This window comes from Nestor notabilis, unplaced genomic scaffold (genome assembly GCF_000696875.1).
Source record: "Nestor notabilis isolate BGI_N333 unplaced genomic scaffold, ASM69687v1 scaffold18400, whole genome shotgun sequence".
Classification (NCBI taxonomy): domain Eukaryota; kingdom Metazoa; phylum Chordata; class Aves; order Psittaciformes; family Psittacidae; genus Nestor; species Nestor notabilis.
In genome coordinates, this window is record NW_009910913.1 from 1 (window position 1) to 20620 (window position 20620).

Here is a 20620-nt window from a genome sequence, read left to right on the forward strand (position 1 = left end):
TGGAGCGCCTCGCTCGGCTCCGCCGCGCCGCAGCCTCGATACACACACCCGGTCCGTCACCTCCACTGCGGAGCTGCCGGTGCAGCGGTTGAGTCACAGAACCGCGGACTGGTTTGGGTTGAAGGGACCTTAAAGCTCCTCCAGTTCCAACCCCTGCCACGGGCGGGGACACCTTCCACTAGAGCAGGTTGCTCCAAGCCCCTGTGTCCAACCTGGCCTTGAACACTGCCAGGGATGGGTCCTTGACTTCGGTGCTGCACAGGGGACGCGCTGCGAGCCTTCCACACAGCCATCCGGAGCAGCCCCGCCAACATGAAGAGCCAGGCCATGAAGGTACTGGGCAGGGCAGGGCTGTGGGTTCGGTGCTGGAGCACTGGGGAGTGCTGTGGGGCCGTGGTGTTACCCCAGAGATCCGATTAGCACCCTTATACTGCTAATGAGAGACACAGGGATGCGCTGTGCAGGCGATCCCTGTGCGTTCACCCCTTCCTTCTGCTCACTCCTGAATCCTCAGGTGAAATATGTCACCTACACAGCCTGCAGTGTAGCTTCCAGCCCTCTGAGCATCCATTCTCAAACACAAGTCCAGGGATAGTTTCCAGCTTTGCTAGTTCTTATGTTGTTCTCGTTTCCTTGTCTTCACAGGAGCAGGCCCAGGGAACTATGCTTAAAGTCCTCACGTCTTTTAAAAGCAGCGAAATAGAACAAGCGGTGAATTCCTTAGACAGAAACGGCATTGACTTGTTAATGAAATACATTTATAAAGGATTTGAAAAGCCAACAGAAAATAGCAGTGCAATATTACTTCAGTGGCACGAAAAGGTACGTGTCTGGTGTGCTCCTGGCTCAGCCATGTCCTTGTTGCTTCCGAAAGAGCGGTGGTGAGAGCAGCAGATGATGGCAGGGGCTCATCCCCGAGGAGCACAGCAACTGCTGTTTCCCTTTGGCCTCTTTGAGTTTGGACTTGTTAAGCTTTGCCTGTATTTCAAGTCTTTAACCGCAGCCAAGGGGAGAGGCGAGACTTAGGGCAGGACAGAGTCGCGTGGAGGAAGCGTTGTGCCTTCTGTGTCAGCTCCACCGAGGGGGCAGACCCAGAGCAGAGGAGGTGTTTGTTGAGGGTGCAGGGGCAGCGTTGCTTTGTAGCCGGGTGCTTGGCCACGGGGGTGCTCAGGCCTGGCGGTTTTCATCAGCTGAAGGCTGCTAGCAGCACATGTCACAGCTCAGAACAGGATTTAGTAACAGGAGAGGCTTTGGAGATCCAGGCAGATTCTGCTGGGATCTGGAGCCATCCTCTCGTGTTTCTGTGTAATGCCTGTTGCGAGAGGGGAGGGTGGGATGTGTTCACCAGCTGAGTGTTGGACACCCCCGGGCAGGATTCCAAGTGAAATCTTCCCCAGCTTGCAGTGGTTTCAGCTGCAGCACCAGCTGCCAGTGCTCCTCCTTGGAAAACTGATCCCTAGGAACGCTGCAGCTCCCTGTAATATAGAGGTGCTGCTAATGCTGGTGCTGTTTTCACATGATACGGGTGTTTTCCTGTGGTGTGTAAAGACAGAACTTGTTCAAGCGGAGTTCAGCTGCTGGCAGCTGTCACTGACTTTACAGGACCTTGACAGGGCAGGAGGGAAGTCCAGAGACGCCAGGGAACAGGTTTCTGCTTGGGTTTTGTCACTTTTTTCCTGCTGTTTCCTCTGGAGACTGTTTTTAGGTAACCACTGGTGGGTGCTGCCAGTGTGCAATGTTACACAACACCACCCTGACTGGAAATGTGACAGTGCTCAGAGCACGTAGGCACACGTACAGCACCCCGTCCTCTTTGTTCTGAAGGGAACAAGGCAGGTCTAAAGTGGGCTGGGCAGGGATTACACCCTGGCTGGTGTTCTGCTGCTTGGCACTGCCGGTAAGACGTGTGGCTTGCTCAGAGAGGCGTCAGCTGCTCTGCAGTTGCACCAGTCTGTCCTCGGGAAAAGGGCTGTTGTCCCCATGCGTATCAGGTCCGGGAACTTGGGAATGTTCACTTGCTGCAGCACGGGCAGGTTCTGCTCCAGATGGATGCTTTGTGTTCCTGTTCCCTAGCACAGCGGGGTGCCTCGGACTGTTGGTTGCCGTTCTCATTTTAGACACTGTAAAACCCACTGGCTGTGTTTGAATTATGTCTGCAGAGTAAATGCCTCATTTTAGGCAGTCAGCTTTAACATTTAGGTTTTTATAATCATATCCATCTGCAGATGAAATGGAAGGGGCCTTTCCTCCTTTCCTGCTCAGGGATACGGGAGGTGAGACATTCTGCATTGTCAGTAGCATGTGACATTGGTATCCTCCTCTACATCCAACAGGGGGGTGGATTTTGGAGTGTCGTTTCCCTTCAGATTTAGTGGGTTTGGGTTACTGAATTACTGCGTTTGGTTTTGTCTGCCCTTCAGTACCTTGGTTCTTACATCACAGAGTACATTTATAGACTATTACTATGTATGTACTGCAGTCATTTGGGTCAGAGATCACTGTCATCTGTATTTACTGCTGGAGCAGTCATACCGAGAGCAGCACTGCTGCTGAGCCTTGTGGGCTCACTGCAGGGCAATGTGGTTGGTTTCATCCTGACACTGCACAGTGGTTTAGTACCTAAATGACTTAAAATGTCTGTTAATTAACTGTTAAAGATTTGAGAGCAAAAGAAGGGGTGAAAAGTTAAGTCTTTAGAGAAGAGCCATAAGCTCTTCTGTTATTAAACACTTAATTGTTTGTTCTTTTAAGATGGCCTCTGCATGCACCACAGTGACTCTGTGTAACCTGTCTCCTTTTCCCGTCCCCACAGGCATTAGCAGTAGGTGGACTAGGGTCCATAGTAAGAGTTCTTACAGCAAGAAAGACTGTTTAAAAGACTATTAACTTGAACCAAGACGACGATCAGTTCTGGACTTGGAAGAAGGAATGAGCTGAAGTTACACTGGTCCATCTTTATTAGAGATTGCAATCTACTGAAATACTATGGAAACCTCTTGGAATGCTCTTAACCTTAAAGGTGGGGGCAGAGTAAAGGTATTCCTGCATATTCCGACTATCAATCACATACAGGAGCCAAGACATTCTCCTGATCCCTCTTTAGGCAGAGAGAGGGCACACTCTTGCCTCCTATTACTGTAATAGAACAGGTATTTTCAGATGCTGCTTTATCCAAGCGTGGAGAGACAGAATCCTGCGTGTGCTGCTGATTCACGAGGTAGCTGTGGCCTGGGCAGATGCAAGACCCTGACAGCTTGTGGGCGGGAGAGGTGGTTGTTGCAATGGTGGTTGTGTGCTCGGCGGACTAGTTGGACTGTGGGGTTGGTTTCAGTGTAAAGTGCCTGCTGCATCAATAAAGTTCTTGGATCACACGAGTTAAGTGATTTATTTTTTGCTAAATCTTAAGTCTGACACTTACTCAAAAGCAGGCCAGCACTGCATCAGTGCTAACCTGAGTGTCCACCCTTGCATGAATGCTCCTCATGGAATTGGTCCTCAAATCCAACTATGCTGGCTGCAAGGAGTGAGACCAAGCTCAGCTGTTCCCATCAAGGCTTCTAAGGGGCAGTGAATATAACATATAATCACCCCTGGTTTGACTTTCATATTCTTGACTATTTAGGATGAATAAAATACTTCAGAACTTACTATTTCTGTATTAGTGCATCCTCACCTTCTGAAAGACTGAAGTGTAGCAAAATGAGCTGCGTCCTTTGAGTCAGTGAGCACAGATGTTTTAACCTTGATTTGTAAAGACATAAGGACACAGCTACGCAAACCATCGCTGTCTCCAGCATCAGTTATAGCAAGAGCACTGGGGTTTATCTGTCTTTTGGCACAAAGGAGCCCACTCCACGTGAAGCAGCTGCTCCAGGCCCTACTTTACTCAGACTTTGCTTTTATCAGCCGCTAAAAGTGCAGCAGCAGCTGTGAAAGATGATTTCAGGAGGCAGAAGCTCTCTGCCTCATTCCTGGCGTATCTCCCCATGAGAAACAGGCCTTAATGCCATGTGGCACACCCGTGCTTACCCTGGGCAGAAGGTGGGGTTTGTTTCATGCTTTAAAATGCTCTCAATTTTAAACAGCTTAAAGCAGCCCAGTGGAGATAAGCAGAACTACAAAGAGAAAGAAATCGGGATTAGGGTTTTGCTCCAAAATGTATTGCACCACAAATTTCATAGTGTTCCATAATACAATCCATATGTACAGCATAGAAGGAAAGAAATCCAATGGCCATAGAAAGGATTATGTATACCACTGTTCTTATACAAGGAAAGTGCATTAGCTTTTTAATATATGTATACACACCATTCTTGCTCTGATCTCTAAAGAAAATTCAACTCTTAAGAACTCGTTTATGTTAAGTTGATCCTGTGTGAGCTTTGGGATCTCACCTGAAGTTGTGTTAGTGAGTATGTAATCTAAGATCTTATTTTGTCACTCCATTCCAGGCTGCCTGCACTGCTTTTCTTACTGTTCAGCAGTAACCTTTCAAGCCAGGATCAACATAAACCGATTAGTTGCTCAGCAGGCATCAGCATGAGTAGAGGGAATCCTGTCCCCTGGTCTCAGGTCCCACAGAAATAGGGCAGAGCAAAGGGACATTCTGAAGAAAAAGACCTTAGAGAAGAAAACTCTTCCCGGAACTGACAGGGTTATCCCACCCCCACTTTGTTTCAGTAGAGAAACAACTGGTATAATCTACTTTTTGATTGTCTGTTTTCATATTGGAGCAGAGTTGTACTCTGCCCAGAAACTTCTCTATGCTATCACTAAGTGCCATGAATCACGTTATTAGAAGACTCTGTTTGGACAAGCTTTAGTGTACTGAGAAAATCCTGTTGGTTTTCTTAACTTCAAATAAATATAACCTAGCTCTAAGCTGAGGAGCATCACTTGAGCCAAGGTAACAGCTACTGTGGGTACCTGTGCCTGGGATAAGGCTGATGAACAAAAACTCGGTACAGGTCTGCAGCACAGTGACCACTCTGATAACTGACCTCATGTGGAAGGAAACTTTCATCTTGACCACAACAGGAGTGTGCATGGAAGCAGGGAGCAGCTCACATGCTGTAACTCTAACACTGCATCTCATCTGCCACCACCAAGGTCATCCAGACCCCACTAGCAAAGCAAAGTTAAAAACCTGAACAGTGACTGTATCTCCACTAGAGGACAGGCTGAGTTTCTTGAATATATTTAATTAAAGTATTGTTAGTAACACAAACCTCATTGTAAGAGAATTACCATAATTGGACCCTGCTCAACAAATGCCATGTATATGTCCTTTTTTGAAAGTATGTCCCACTTTTAAGAAGTCAGACTTACTGCTGCTGCCCATTTTTCATCTAATTTTACAGTAAAATGATGAGCAAAATTGTGCTTCCCCTCCAGGAGGGATCACCTTGGTCCCCTTTTCTTAAGGGGGAAGGAAAGCAAGCTGCTGAAACCAAGATATATTCATTAAGAGCTGAATTGTACCCTCAAAACCAAAAACCTCATGAGCAGCGTTTCTTTTACCACGTAGTTAGGACACAGTTAACAGCCCACTACATGTTCATAGCAGTTTTTAAGCATCAGTATTTGAAGTACAGAAAACCACAACCAAAGAGGCGGATACTGGTTATGAAGATTTGTTGCTAGCAGACTTGGAGGAGAAAAATCATAAAAATCAAAGTGTTTAGTACCAATATTCTTCACCCTTTGTCACTAGATTCTTTTTTAAATAAAAGGTATTTTCAGTGTGCATTTACAATACCTGGAATTCAGCTTTAAAAATTTAAAATGGTTTACTACCCCTTCTTCCCTATGCTAACAACCTATGGTACAGGCTTATAGATTAGTTTTAAAGGCGACTGAGTATTAGGTACTATAATTAAGACCATTTTAAATATTATTTTTCTTTAAGAAAAGTAAAATCAGACAACTCTAAAGTTGTGCTCTCAAATTAAATAATCATCATCAACATGCAGCCTTCAGGACTGCAGGCCAGGATATATGCACCTTAAATTACACAGTGATATGAAAAAATGCGAACTATTAGTTATGTCAGTATAACAAGGCAAGGCAGATTTCTTTTTTGGTTAAAGCTCCTGCTCCTGTTCTTTGAAAGGCTTTTCAAACTGTCCACAACTCGATCAGTACTGCCAACATTGTTTTTCCACTGCTTGCTTTCCACAGCGAGACAAGAAGCTTTACTGTGCCTAGAGTTACTCAGCTCGAGTACTCTGTAACAGAAGCTGGAATCACCATCATAACAGATGCATATGTGTTAGAAGCTTGAACTGCCAGCACCGCTGTAAGTGAGGTTAACATTACCCTTTGGTGCCAAGAAAACGAGACTGATGAACACAAGGAGCTGACTTCTGTTAAGACGCCATCAAGACAACGGTCCCCAAATCCAACCCAGAAGAGGTGTTCCAGTTTGTAGTGAGAATTTCTCCTTGCACAGTATTAGTTTTGTAAACAGTGTCAAAAGTTCTTGTACAAAATACTGCAATGACAGTGATTAAGACACACCTGAATTAGTGTGTTCAGCGTTCTTTTCACAGAAAAAAGTGGCTAGATGCTGACTGCCCATTTTCAGGTTCTCTTAAGGCCACAGTGTCCTTGGGCTCGAGATAGATGGCCGGATACTGCCTTTAGGAGATGGCTTTGACCCAAACCAAGACATCTAGGACAGGAAGCACAGTAACATTATGTTAGGTTCACACATTTAAGAAGTTGAAGATTTGAAAAAGAAGTAATATGGCACATAGGCACCTCCCCATTGTCTGATGGGAAGAACTATTTACAAACAGAATGCTGCAGCACTCATTTATGAGCAGTCACTAACAACCACATAGCCAGGGACATCTCATGAGGAGGTATCATTTCATAAAATGAGGAGATCTCATTCCATGCAAGGGAAAGGAGAAACAGATCCAGGTGTCTAAGCTCAGCATCAAAACAACAAACCAGGAATTCAGCTTCCTGCTTTTAAACACTTGACTGCACTCCAGCAAGAAGCTTATAGCTTCCCTCCATGGACCGAGTCTGCCAGGCAAAACTGTGCAGTCGCTCCTCTGAAGCACCAGAAAGTTGCTATTTCCCTCCCTGAAAAGGACAATTTCCAACATGTATGTATGTGATTAGCTAACATTTTAATAATAAATTACAGCTTTTGGAAAAGACACTTCTCATGGTCTCCCAGCATCCGAGAATTTTCATTCCATGTGCTGGGAGTCCCATTAGAGACTGAGAGGAACAGACTCCTTACCTTGTACTCCAAAGTTTCTTTAAGCATGTTTTCTTCTTCTTGTGAAAAATTCAGTAACACAGATACAGCTTTAATTAGGTGGAATGCCTGAAAGATACCACAATATGTTGTTGCTTACGGTGCTCTCAGGCTCTATAATCTGGACTATGGTGCAGCCCAGTTTGTCTGTACGTTTGGTCACAGAGTTTTTAGTCACAACTGGGAAGAGCAGACCAGCAGCTTTCCATTATCCCCAGTTCCCACAGATTGGGATGGCTTGTGTGTTATTTTTTCCTGTTTGTGTTTCCTGGCTTTCTGATCTTTAACAGTGGTTTGCATGTTTTGGGGAAAGATGGCAAGTGGAGAGTCTAGTTCGTTGCAATAGAGAAGCAGTTTGGCTCCTGTGGCATCCTGACCTTTAACTTCCAGACAGAACTATCCCTTAGAAATTCACATTTCCCTTTCATTTAGTTCATAATAATCTGCATGTCCAAACATGTTACTGTTAGCTATTTTGCTTCATTGTCCTGAAGCAACTTTTAAAGTGTAAAAGCATGGAACTGGCATGGAAGTGTCCTTAGCAGGTAACAGAGGGCAGTTTCAAGAGACAGACAGACTTAGAAAGAGAAGGTAAGTTTACTTCTTTACCTCAGATTCCCGGCAGGACATGAACTTTAGTACGACATGTTTAAGGTATTCAAAGTTTATCTCCCTTGAGTCATTTAAATCAGAGTTGTTTGTGACAGTCACAGAAGCATTAGGCACTTCAGGATTTACTTTTTCACGTATTTCAGGTACTTCACTGTCAGGCCTTATTTTCTAAAAACAGAGAAAGAGACATACGCTGTAGACCCCATCAGCTTGACACTGGGAGAGGATCTGGGTCTGAGGTATCTAACACAGAGGGCTGGTATCCACAAGGCAGGTACAACCTGGGCATCAACAGGCAACAGGACAAGATTCTTTGTCCTTCATGAGATCACAGCAGAGAAGTGTCTTCACCTCTCCCTAGACTCTAGGACAGAAGCTAGTTGCTGTTCATGTTACATGTACAGTACTCAAACCAGCATGGAATTGGCTCCATGGTAGAAGCTATCACCTCATAACTTTCTTTCATCACTAACCTGCCCTGTGCCTTTCAAATGTGGGCTTTCTCCAAAACAATTTCCATCTTACAGCAAAAATAACAATTTTAAAACCTTTAAAAGGAACCTTTATGACTGTTTGCCTTTAATAGAAGAATTTTTTTTTCTTGAAAACTATTGTAAGAGGGATTGTAAAGGAGACCTTTCCCTGGGGCAGATACCACTCCCATAGTAAAACTCAGCTGAATGGCAGCTAAGTAGCAATCAAAACTTAGTTGTTCACTCTACAGAAATGTATTAAATGCACAAACATAGATCTGTAGCTAAAATTCTCCACTTCAGGAGCTGAGTGGTGATGGTTGCCTGTCACACTCACTCATCTGCCTACAAACATAAGGAAATTGCAGACATCCCTAGTAAAACAAAAACGACAGCAGCCAAGCTTTTGGAATTAGTAGTGCAAATAACTGTCAGCAAGTGCCAGCTGAAAAGACTGAAAAAGCATAACCCTTACCAACTCTTTCTGGAGGGTTTTCTTGAGTTCTGTCATTCTTTGCTGCAGCTGCTTTATCATCTGCAAACACAGCAAAGGATAGTGTCAATACAGTATTCGCTCTCAGGACACATTTTGACCCACAGATATCTGGAAAAATCCATGACAAACAAGTGTCACGAATGAAACAACCATTAAATGATGCTGACAGCTCCGAAGCAGCAACTTGAATGTCTTGCCTTTCTTAGCTGCACACACTAGCAGGTATGTGACAGCAACAGTGGAAGTGAACTGAATTCACACAAAAGGGCTCTGCAGGAAAGCTGTTAATTATATCATTTGGAGCATGCTCAAAACCAGGTAAGGATTCCTGCAATTCTGGCTGCAGTTTTTTATCCCCCGTTGCTAGATCCTTGTACAATCCAGAGGGGAAAAAGAATTACTCACAAAATACCAGATTAAAATTGCCATTTTGGTAGGCCTGTCCTTCTAAGGCTGCAGCATGGGCAGCACCAATTATTTGGCTTCCTAATTAAAAGGGGAAAGACTAACAAGCTGTTTCTGCTGTTTAAGTTCACCTTGTTTTTCTCAGCAATTTGCTGTTCCAGCTCTCTGTTATCCTTCTGAAGCTGAATGACATCTGCAACTGCTACCTCTCCATTCTGTTCCACCACACAGTTTTCTGGAGAATGGAAATGCTTGTTCGAGGCTCTCATTGACTCCTCTGGTTCCAAAACCTATAAAAATTAAGAGTGAATTGGAGAGAGATGACATTTTCAGCCCATGAACACTCCCAAGGGAGAAAGTTAAGACTTTCTGGTAGTTGTTTTTGGTGGTTGCTCTTTTCAGCCAGAAGACACTAGTGGCAATCTAGTTGGCTACATCTCTCCTGCTTATTACTTTTGGAGCTCTGTCTGGGTTTGGGTTTAAACATAATGGTTCTCTCAAGATAGATTATGAGTCAAATAAAATAAGGGGTTGTCTTTCATAAACCAATCACAGATTTGACACGAAACAGCTTTCTTTAGCAAGACAGGAAACAACAAGTAACAGTGGTCTGCACTGCTAGTGAGTCAAGTCATGAGCAAGTTGTCAGAGTGAACAGCTCCAAGCATGTATCACCAGGTGTGACAGAACCAGGGGTTTCTTGCACATGTGCTTATTTTCCTGACGAATCTGCACAGATTTGCAACTGCACTCACATTTTTCTCCTGTTCTCTGGCCAACAGGCACTCCTGCATCTGCAACTTCAGCTCATCAATTTCCTTTCTTGCTGTTTCTTCTTTCTCCACTGCTCGGCTATTACTTGCTTCTATGTCAGATTGCAACTGATGCACTTGCAGCAAGACAGCTTCATGATCTGAGAAAGGAGAGACCTGCTTAGTATCAGTCTACTGAATCAAATGCAGCTGCTCTTTAAGAATGTAAATAATCTTTCAAGCAAGCGCAGTTTAAGTGTTGCAGTGAAGTAGCAGGTTTTGATCTGCATCATATATTCCACATTTTGTGCAAAAGAATCATCTACAGTAAGTAAGATTTGTTATTTTATGGTGCATAAACATAAGACTGATAGAAAAAGGTGGGTTTGGTTTTAAAGAGGCAGTAGAGAGACTGTCCAATTGTTACTGAAGGATACAAGATTTTATAAATTCTAATAGAATATGGAAGAAAAAATTTTTACAATCTATCAGGAAAGCCCAGAACTAGAGACTGTATGTCAATAAAGGTGTCTGAGATATGTCAATAAAGGTGACTGGGATACAGTGGACTCATTTGGTCTAACCTTGACTGAGTTGCTGTAGTTCTTCTTTCTGCTTTAGAAGCGTATCACATTTTTCATCAATCAGCTGGTCTTTTTCCTTTATTAAGGAAGACAGAAGTGAAACCTTCAAAGCAAGCAAACAGAAGTCATTAAAAATATAAAACAGATAACACAACGTGGATGTCTGATCTACCCAGAGACTCACAGAAGGCATCACCTCGACAATGTTCAGCTCATTAAAAACCACTGAAGTCACTGTGCTGTAAGAGCTAAACCACACTGCTCCTGATGAACCCTGTGCCATAAAGACTGATTGCCTCATAACCACCAGGTGGCAGCTGTAGAAGAGCCCTGAGTAAAATGAGAGATCGCCTTAGACCTCTTTTACAGCCAGCTGGACAGAGCAAGCAGAGATCTACAGCAATCCCAGAATAAAGAAACCAAAAGATGGAACTAAATTCAGCCAGATTTGCCCAGTTGGCAGCTCCTAGCAAACAAGAGCTCACACTTTCCACCATGACCATTTTTAATAAAAGAAGAGCAAACCCAGATAACCTATGAGGAAATTTACAATTTTACAATTGCTGTGCTTCAGAGGGACAAAGCTGTGATAGAGTACTGCTGACTTGTCAGTGGCTCAGGATATCTCTCCCACTCGGACAAGTACCACTATGTACCATCTTACAGATTCAAAGGGCTCCGAAATACCAGTCACTTTCACTCTGAGCAAATGTATTCACTTGCTACTACCTGCTCATGCCCTCAGTTGTTCATTATAACTATCAAGCCTACAAACTGAGGAACCTTTACAGTCTACCTTTACAATCAGCAGCATTTTACATTATTCCAATGGAATAACTCATAATGGAATGTAATAAGTTGATTACATTCTAGTGCAGGCATTTACATAGACTCCCTTAAATTCCAAGTTTACTGAGGAAACAACTGCTGTCTTGCATGCTGAAGATATGATTCTAATTAATGTTCCCAACTGTTCTGGTAATTTAGACCAAATCTAGTCTGGTCTGTGAAAGATGAGGAGCACCCAAACAGGTTTTAGACTGTCGGTATTAACCAACCTGCTGTTGCAATTCCTCTCTCTGCTTTCGTGTTTCTTCCAATGCTTTGGCAATTTCAACACTGACAGTCTCCCTGCTGCTCAATTCATTCTGCAAACCAGAAGTAAGTCAGAGGTTACTCGAGACAATGAAAATCAAGTCAGACTCCCATCTTTAACCCCAAATCCATTAGCAGCTATAATTTATGGGTGTCAGACACACCATGATTTACACTTCTAAAGGAGTCACTGTTTTTACTGTACTGCTCCCATCTGCACATGTAAAAGCAACAAAGAACTGATATGAGAGGCCAAACATATCCAATACTTAAAAGATCTTCTAGCTTGAAGTCTCTATTACAAAGAAGCAGCTGCTTCCTACAACTTCCTTTTATTCTGGTTGTGCATCCACAAGTAGCTACAGAAAAAACTTCCTACAACCTAAAATTACAGTCAAAAGACTGTATAGAAGATGTAAATACTTAACCAACTTCAGCTTTTAACTTTTGTTTTCAATGCTGTGAGTGGAATTTGACGTTGAACTATTCTGTATTCATTACTGCTCATAGGATTTAAAAGCTCTTCATGCCTGACAATACAGGAGAGCATTATTTCTGCCTGATTTAGGCAGACCCAAGCATTGTTTCAGAAATAGATGAGGCATTTTGTAATGCTCCTCAAATGCATCTCTCCTGAGTACCAAAGACAATTTACAGCACATGCAACTTGAATATACTGTGACTCCAAGTACTGAGTATGTAATACATTTTGCTGTAATTGTTTCTCAAAGTTGGCTCTAACATCAGTAACCAATGGAGCCCTTACCTTTAGCCTGTTCAATTCAGACTCCTGTTTTTTTAAAGAACTCTCATACTCTTCTCTGCTTCCATTAAGCATTTCATTTTCCTTTTCCAACTGGCTCTGTAAAATAAATATTGCTTTAATACTAAGTACATTTATTCTAATGCTTTGTTTAAACAATTAAACACATCAGATGCTTTGTCCACATTTAGTTTCTCAACGTATGAGATCATCTATTGTAATGCCAGGAGCGTTGAATAAGAACAATCAGACAACCTGCAAGGTCCACAAGCTGTATTAAAATAATGCTGTGAAGACTCACATTGCCTAATGGACAGTTTCTGTACTTACAATCCTGTGCTGAGTAGCTGTTTTATCCAACTCCCAACTTGTTTCAAGAGCAGCAATTTGAGACTCCAGCCCAGTAATTTTCTGATCGTACTGATGTTTCTCACTTAAAATCTGTTGCTGTAGTTTACTTCTTTCATCCTCTACATCAGTTTGCTGAAGAGAAATAAAGTACACTATGTTAATAACATGGCATTTTGAAGCTCTGATAAGAATTGGACACCATTCCATGAGACATACACTCAGACTGAAGCAACTGTTAGTTTGGCACAGACATGGGTTTAGGAGACAAACAGCAGGAAAACACTCGAGTAACAAAACAAACACAGAGAAGGGAGTGCCTCTGGAGATGTTGAAAACTAATCCACTACAGGACAGTGAAAGATCATGCAGTACACTCACCAACTTCTGGACCTTCAGATCCTGCTCAGCAGCTGCTTCTTTGCTCTTTCTCAATGCTTCTGTCGCTATCTGTAGTTTTTGTTCCAGTTCTTTATTCTAAAATATAACCATTAAATGCCTTACCCATTGGCATGTATGTTATTAGAAAAAATGTACAGGATGCGGGATGATCCAGTAGGAGAAAGTAAACAGTAAACCATGAAACCACATAGTTCAGACAGGCTGCCTACTTGACACATGCTGCTTTCAACACCACCTCTAGCAACACTTGCACTGCAGCTATTTGTTTGCCAGGATAGGGAAGATATGCATGAAATCTCTAACTTCAGAGCCTCCAGGCCCTTCTTCACCACTGCCTAGAGACATTGATCAATTAGACTTTCTGTTCAAGACTAAATGTGACATACAGTCTCACCTTTGGCTGACAGCACAAGTGCAATGAGGTGAGGAGCTACAGGGCACAAAGAGGCTGGAACAGGGGGGATTTGTAGTAAAATTAAAACACACTTACCTGTGTTTCCAACTGGTTCACAGTCTCGGTGTGGTGCATTCTGTTTGTCAGTACCTGCTGCCTGGTTTCATCTAGCTTCTGCTCCAGAGAAGCTTTCTGAAGATTACATTGAGGTGAAGAACATGAGGAAGGATGAACAAAGAGGTAAGTTCTTGGTGGTGGTGTTTTTTTTAAAATACAGTTCTTCTTTTTATTTCATTAATAAGGTTGAACTAAAATGGAACAGTTGCTTTGATGTGCAATACAGCTTTGTCTCGGGAACCAGCAAGTTACATGCTACTGCATTGGGCCTCCACAGACCATGTTGCCCTGGGGATGACACCATTAAGATTAGGAATGGGAAACTCACTGGCATCCTGTCATGATCCAGATGTAAACTCTCAGCAGCAGCTAGGTCATGGTTTTCTAAGCCAGGCCAAGTTTAAGCCATTAAATAAGATTTTTTTTAAAGCTTAACTTTCTGCATAAACAGACAATGCAGAAAGACCAATAATGACACCTGTGCACTATCTACAGGAGCAGGCTTAATGTAGGCACCCACAGAATTCTGTCTAGCACAGACAGCAAACCAAGATCCACTGAAGGGACAAAGGGATGTGATGCAGGCACACATCCCACACAAGGGATGTATTCTTTCCATGTGTGAGATGTATGTCCTCAAAAAGCCCCCAAAGGTCTCACTAAGACTGCACTTATAAGCAGTCTATAAATATATCATTACCTCTTTGAGTAGCTCCTGCACATGTTCATCCCCCGACAGATTTCTTTCCAGCTTTTTTTCCAGGGAAGAAACCTTTTCTTGCAACTGTTCAGTAAGTTTATTTCTCTCAGCAAATTCAAAAGTCATCTGTGAGAACAAGACATGACAGAATCTTTTTTGTAGTGAAGCTTTCAGCTAATCCATTGTGGTTTCTCTTTAAAAAGTGCTATTAGAAAGACAGAAGCCCTACTTGAAAAGACAGTAGGACCCTAAACCACTTTCCAGACAACAAATTCCCAACTCACAGTGCATTACCCAAGGGTACACCTTTATACCAGCCAACAGCAGATGCATCTGCAAACACTTAACCTTTTGCTTGTGTTGTTCATATTCCATCTTCAGAGATTCGTGCTCCTCCTGTAACATTTCCAATCTCTTCTCACAACCAGAACCAGCAACTCGAGCCTGAAAATTGAGAAATCACTTGCTTTGAAACCTAGATTTCCAAACCCACATAAGCGATATCTAATCTAACTTCAGTGGACAAGGAGCTCTGTGAATCAAATCTCACGTAACTCAAACTTACATTTTGCAAGTCTACAGAAAGCTGCTGAATGACAGTTTGTAGCTCCTGTTCTCTTAACTCCAGAGCAGTGATCTTATTTTCTGCGTGTGTCTCAGCTGTCACTAGTTCATCTCTTCATGGAAAGAATAAAAAAAAGTGACATAATGTTCCACAAAAATCATCTTTAACAGATAATTCTGCTGCTTATGAAAAAGGACTAAACAACAGAAAGATTTTCTTGTCCTAAAACCAGCCACTGCTTTATTATACATTTTCCCAAAAAAATGATACTTAAGCATTCAAACAATGAAATAAAGAAATCATAACAGGCTAATGAACCCTAAACAAGTACTTAATTGGTTTGAAAAATAATATAAACTTAGCATTCACATCCACATCAGCATATAAGAAGCAATTATTCAGTCAACTCATTACACATACAAACTCTTCCCAAAAACACAACTAGGCATGAAATAAAAGCATAAGAGAAGTGCATATTCTGCTCCTCCTGAAACACCACATCCATACCTCTGTGCTTCTAGCTCCAAGAACTGCTTCTGCAACTCCTGAAAGTCTTTCCTTAGGCCTGATGACTCATTGCTTGCATCCCGAAGCACCTCTTTAGTGTGGGTTAGTTCTCGAGCACATGCCTCTAGTTCCTGCTCTGCTTTGCTCAGAGATTCTTCCTTTTTCAAAAGCTGAGTATTAGAACATTATCTTTGACAATACAGATGACCCGGTAATACTGATCAAGCCTTCTCATTGAAACTTGTCTTTTTATTAAGTTATGAGCTGAATTAAATGAGATAATAAATAACTCGCAGAAAAGTCACTGTTGAAATAAACCACGTAATATTGTCTGCATGCACCTACTGTTAGGGTTTTGACACTGACCAAGACAGCATACAAGCACAAAGGCTAAACAAAAGTAATGCAGAGCTACCACTAACTTGGTATTCTTTAGGGAAGGAAAAAAACCAAAGGTTAAAATAATCTTACCATGTGTTTAACTTTGGCAATCTCCTGCTGCTGAAAGCCCTCCAGTTCATCAATTTCATCTCTTTTTTGAAAAAGGTTCAAACTCGTCTCCCTTATTTCTTGTAACTGTCTCTCAAGTATTTTCTTTTCCTGATAAACCAACAAAAACAAAAGGAATCCAAGAATATTTGTATGCTCAAGTCACTGGCAGTTTAGTTAAAGTCTCTGGGAAAGGAATCTTGTCTTGCAGCCATAAGGCTCTGACGGTGCTACATGTAGAACTAGAAACTCTTCCACATTCATGTTGCAGTAGGTAACGTGGAACAAATTACCAAACTTCAAAGATCTCAACCCCCCCATATTCACTACATTGCAGCCAATGATCACCTAACTGAACTCTTAAAAATGGACAGCAAATAGTAGAATGTTTAATGTCTTCATAACCAAGAGACACTTTAAAATAGACTAAGCTTGATAGATAGCTCTAGCTACAAGACTGAAATCCTGTATCAAAAAAAATCCCTACCAAATAGTTTCACTTATTTTACAAAACAAATGACCTATGCCAAGACCTCAGACAAAGTCACTACCTCCTTCTGCATCCCAGCTGCCCCCTCTGTAGTAAAGGAGGCAAGTGTTCCACGTTACAGAAGTACATCTTTCTCACTGCAACCCATCATTCTTTAGTTCCCCCCTGAAAAATAATTCCAGAAATATCTCCTGATATAGGAGATTGGCCTTTCCCACTGAACAAAGATCAAATAACATGAAGGGCTGGGTGAGCTGTAGAAGTGTGCAGGCTGGTGTTTACAAACACGCACACAGACGCATTAAAAACAAACAAAACCTCAAAGGTTAATTACCTTTTCAACTTGACCCAGCTTTTCCATCCACTCCTGAACAAGAAAAAAAGGAAGGAAAAAAAGTAAGTATCTATTTTTTGACTTTCAAGGACAACAATTATGGTAATCAAACTGTTAACAGAGATACTAAGCTCTGGCAACGATTAAGAAAATAATCAGCAAAAGGAAAGTTAACAGCTAGTGTTTTACTACCTAAAGGCTGAAGAATCATTTATGCTACCCGAATACACAAGCTTTATGCAAGTAAAATGAAAGTGACAAGAGGATTCAATACTGCAACTGAATCTTACTAAACCCAAGTGCAAGCTTAGTCTTTCATTATAAATCGTTGTGGGCTGTTTTTAAAACAGAAGGAGCAGTCAGAACAATGACAAGTCCCACACCATTTCTGGCATTTGAACTTATTACTCCTTTCTTTCCACAGTGCTGCCACACTAAGCACACACACTGCCAAACAACTATTTTAATTAATGGTGACACCTGCTTAAAACATCAAGGTCATGCACTGTGATCTCCAAAGACAGTCAAAAGTCGAGTTGTTCAAGCTATTACCTGGTCCTTTTTCTCTAAGGCCAAAGCCATTCCTTCAGCCATCTTGGCTCGACTGGCCTGGTGAGCTTCATTCTGCTCCTGAAACTTCCTCATGGAGGCTATCAACAGAGAATCACCAGCTATGTTAACAACTCGTCTCTTAAAATTGCTTCTCAATTTTCTGTAAGATATTTATAACTTTAAAGAGCTGCTTCTGCAAGTAATTAGCCCCATCTTGACTCCCTAGCACTAACGCTGTGCCACTTATTACCTCACACTGCTTGTACATTGGGCAAATGCCAGAAATAACAGACGATAGAAATCCTGCTCCTCACTGAACTGTAACAAAGCTGTAGGTTTCCAAAAGGTCTCTCCTGCACATTAGCCCCAAATTTGGCAAAAGGAGACTAACAACAGCTTTGTTCAACAGCCAGCACACAACCACTGCTTTTTACACTGTAAACAAGGCAAGAACTTGTGTTCTAATTCTTCGCAACCTTAAGGGGTACAGCTTGAAAGGAAATGATTAAAACATCTGGACATCAACCCCCTTCCCTTCCAACCATAATGATTTTCAACTTGGAAAAAAAAAGGAGAAAGAGAAGTACATACAATCCTGATGCTTTTCTAATGCGTTCTCAAGCTTCTCTTTTATCTTCTGCAAGTTTCGGATCTGATCAGCATAATCTTGTGGGAGGAGGGAGAAGCACAGACCAGGAATGAACAGACATTGGGGAAGGAAATTTTTAGGGCAGGGAAAAAAAAAACATAAAAAAGAAAAAAGGATGAGTGGAAAATGACAATGATTTTCTCAATCAGAAAATCAAAAACTTGGGTGACCATAACAGCGAACACAAGCAAATAGTTTTGACTGTCACAGGGTAAATGGTACAAACAGGAGGACCTGTCCTAGGTGTGCCACCTGCACAAAATGGGGCAATACCAGAGAATGTGTCGTGCAACGAGCAGAAAAGGGTCAGTCATCTTTATAAAAGATCAGTTATACTGGATGCTACCTACATGTCAATCAACAGGGTTGCTACAAATCAGTTAAAACAAAACCCCAAAACCTAAACCCATGTGCTTTTAATTAAAATGTGTTAGTTAAAAGGAAAATATCTGCTGAAGTATTAGGGTTTTATATGTATCAGGACACATACCAGACAGCTTGACCTCCAGTTTTCTTATTTGTTCATTTCTTCTGAACAACTGGGATGAAAGATCCTCTCTAGAGCTGCTTCCATCAGAAGCCTTGGTAGAAAAACAACACTCATGTGACCTATAAGATCTAGAAAAAGTGATCCTGCCATATATTAATTCTAGGATAATGAACACTATCCCACCTTCTACTTTGCACATGAAGGGGAAAGTTGTACTAGCACAGCAGAACGCGTGAAAATGCTGAAGAAGAAAAACACTAAGGGCTTAACTCATCAGCTCTGCAATGCTGGCCTGTTCCATGAAATACACAATGCTTTTAAATGAGGCTACAGCTGAAAGCTATTTGTTCAAACTGATCACTGAGGAGATGGCGGAACAGAACGACAACGGGGGACACAGATCAGGCTTTACAGCGCAGGCTTCAGGATGGGGCAAAGCCCAAGTCTTGAAAAACTAAGTAGAAAAGAAACAGTAATGCTCTTATCACATTGGGTGGAATAAGCTCACCCAAGCACTAGTCTTTCCACGGAAAACTCATTGCGTATCTGACTTGAGATACTCTGTGTTGGTTTTTAACTCTACAAAAATCAATACTAAGAGCAGCTAAATGAATATTGCTGAAACAACCAATTCTCAGAGATTTTCTGAAATCCACTCAAGACTTCAGCCACCATCATTACTTGTTTTCTGTTCTCTAAACGCACAAGATGGTAAATGAAATTTCTACACAAGACTATTAAGCGCAAAAAAACCCATAATCAGAAAACCACAACACTGATGGATTTCCACTGTGAAATGTATTTAAACATTAGAGGCCCCAGCTTTCTGCTTAACAGAACTGGAATTTCAGCTGGGTTCAGAAGAAAATGAGTTAAACCTCGAATGCATAAATACCTTCTCCATTCTGCAGACAGCAAACCAGAACGATAAAGCGACTCGCTGCATGGTCGACACACGGGTGCCGTCAGCTCCAGCAGCAGCACGACACTGTCCCCTAATCCATGTTTTCAAACATATGACAGCACTAAGGGGCAGAGGTGCCAGAGCACTACAGGGTTTCATTTAACCCATACACTCCTGGAATTATACCACTTGCTTAAACAGTGCTTTACAATGAAAGGGAGTTTAGACCAGACAGTGGAGGAACTACAGTAGTTTTGAGTGCAAGAATGTTCTTGGCAGGGACATAACCAATACTCTCGAGGAGGAAGAGTACAGCAAGTCAAGAGGTAAACACAGGTCCACAGCAAGATAATAACTAGCATCTTGCTTGCTTTCCTACTCCTGCAGTAAACAGCTTTATGAATAGGTATCTTACATGCTACTATAGCTTTATTCCATATCTGTTTAACAGTGTTCTGTATTGAGACAGCTTTGTAACTCATTTTTACATGGAAATAAACCTCCTGGTAACCGGTGTTAACCAGTATGGTTAACATACAGACTTTTTGTCCTTGGTATTTAAGTTTATTCACACTAACAATTCATTTATGCATTAAGAGGTACGCCTACAGAGATACCACAGTATGTGCTCAACTCATACACCAGACTTCAAACTGTTGCCTACAAAGCCATACCAGAAATGCTATAAGAGAAATCACACTCAAGGCAAGGTGTAACTTACAAAGTCATCTCCGGAGTCTGCTCCCACGGACGTGATTGACTCCTTGCTGACAGACCTGGGTATCCGGGCAGCTCCTCCTGGCCTGGGAGCAATCGCTGCCTCTTCTGCTATCTTCTTCTTCAGCTTTGCAAACATTTTACTGCTCTGCTCAACTGAAATACCCAGGTACTTCAAAAAGCCACTACCTCCAATGTGTTTAATATAGTGTCACTCTGTTTAAAGCTTCCAGATGCTGAGAGTTAATTTTGTGCCTCATCCACTGGTTTATTGCATTTGTAGTTCCATTAAAGCCTTCACAGCCTAACAGTACCTGCAAATTAAAGGGATACGGTTTCCACACTAAAAATTTCTACTTATTAAGTGCTTAAAGATAAATAAATGTCTTTTAATATCAGACCTGTTATACACTAAGGAAGAAACCTCCAGAGCAGATCCCTTCAAAACCCAACCGAGACAACCCAAACCGTGGCAGTGTTGAGGCGCGGCTGACCCCCGCCGGGAC

General features: G+C 42.1%; 2 protein-coding genes across 2 annotated transcripts; one reads left to right on the forward strand and one right to left on the reverse strand.

Annotated features, from left to right (window-relative positions):
• Positions 1-262: 262 nt before the first annotated feature.
• Positions 263-2875, forward strand: ARPC5L (actin related protein 2/3 complex, subunit 5-like; the record flags this gene model as incomplete). Its single annotated transcript, XM_010012279.1, has 3 exons — positions 263-333; positions 646-822; positions 2813-2875. Coding segments are annotated over 3 exons (311 nt in total), but the record flags the coding sequence as incomplete, so codon positions are not given.
• Positions 2876-6592: 3717 nt separating this feature from the next.
• GOLGA1 (golgin A1) lies at positions 6593-20429 on the reverse strand. The gene is made up of 22 exons (XM_010012268.1): positions 20119-20429; positions 18494-18584; positions 17946-18020; positions 17355-17452; positions 16803-16835; positions 15961-16089; positions 15490-15659; positions 14983-15094; positions 14766-14861; positions 14418-14543; positions 13697-13792; positions 13186-13281; positions 12787-12939; positions 12460-12555; positions 11657-11746; positions 10599-10701; positions 10018-10175; positions 9394-9552; positions 8837-8896; positions 7886-8056; positions 7259-7345; positions 6593-6673 (listed from the first exon to the last, which is right to left on the reverse strand). The coding sequence occupies exons 1-22, from the start codon at positions 20251-20253 to the stop codon at positions 6593-6595; spliced, it is 2415 nt and encodes an 804-aa protein (XP_010010570.1). The 5' UTR covers positions 20254-20429.
• Positions 20430-20620: the final 191 nt, after the last annotated feature.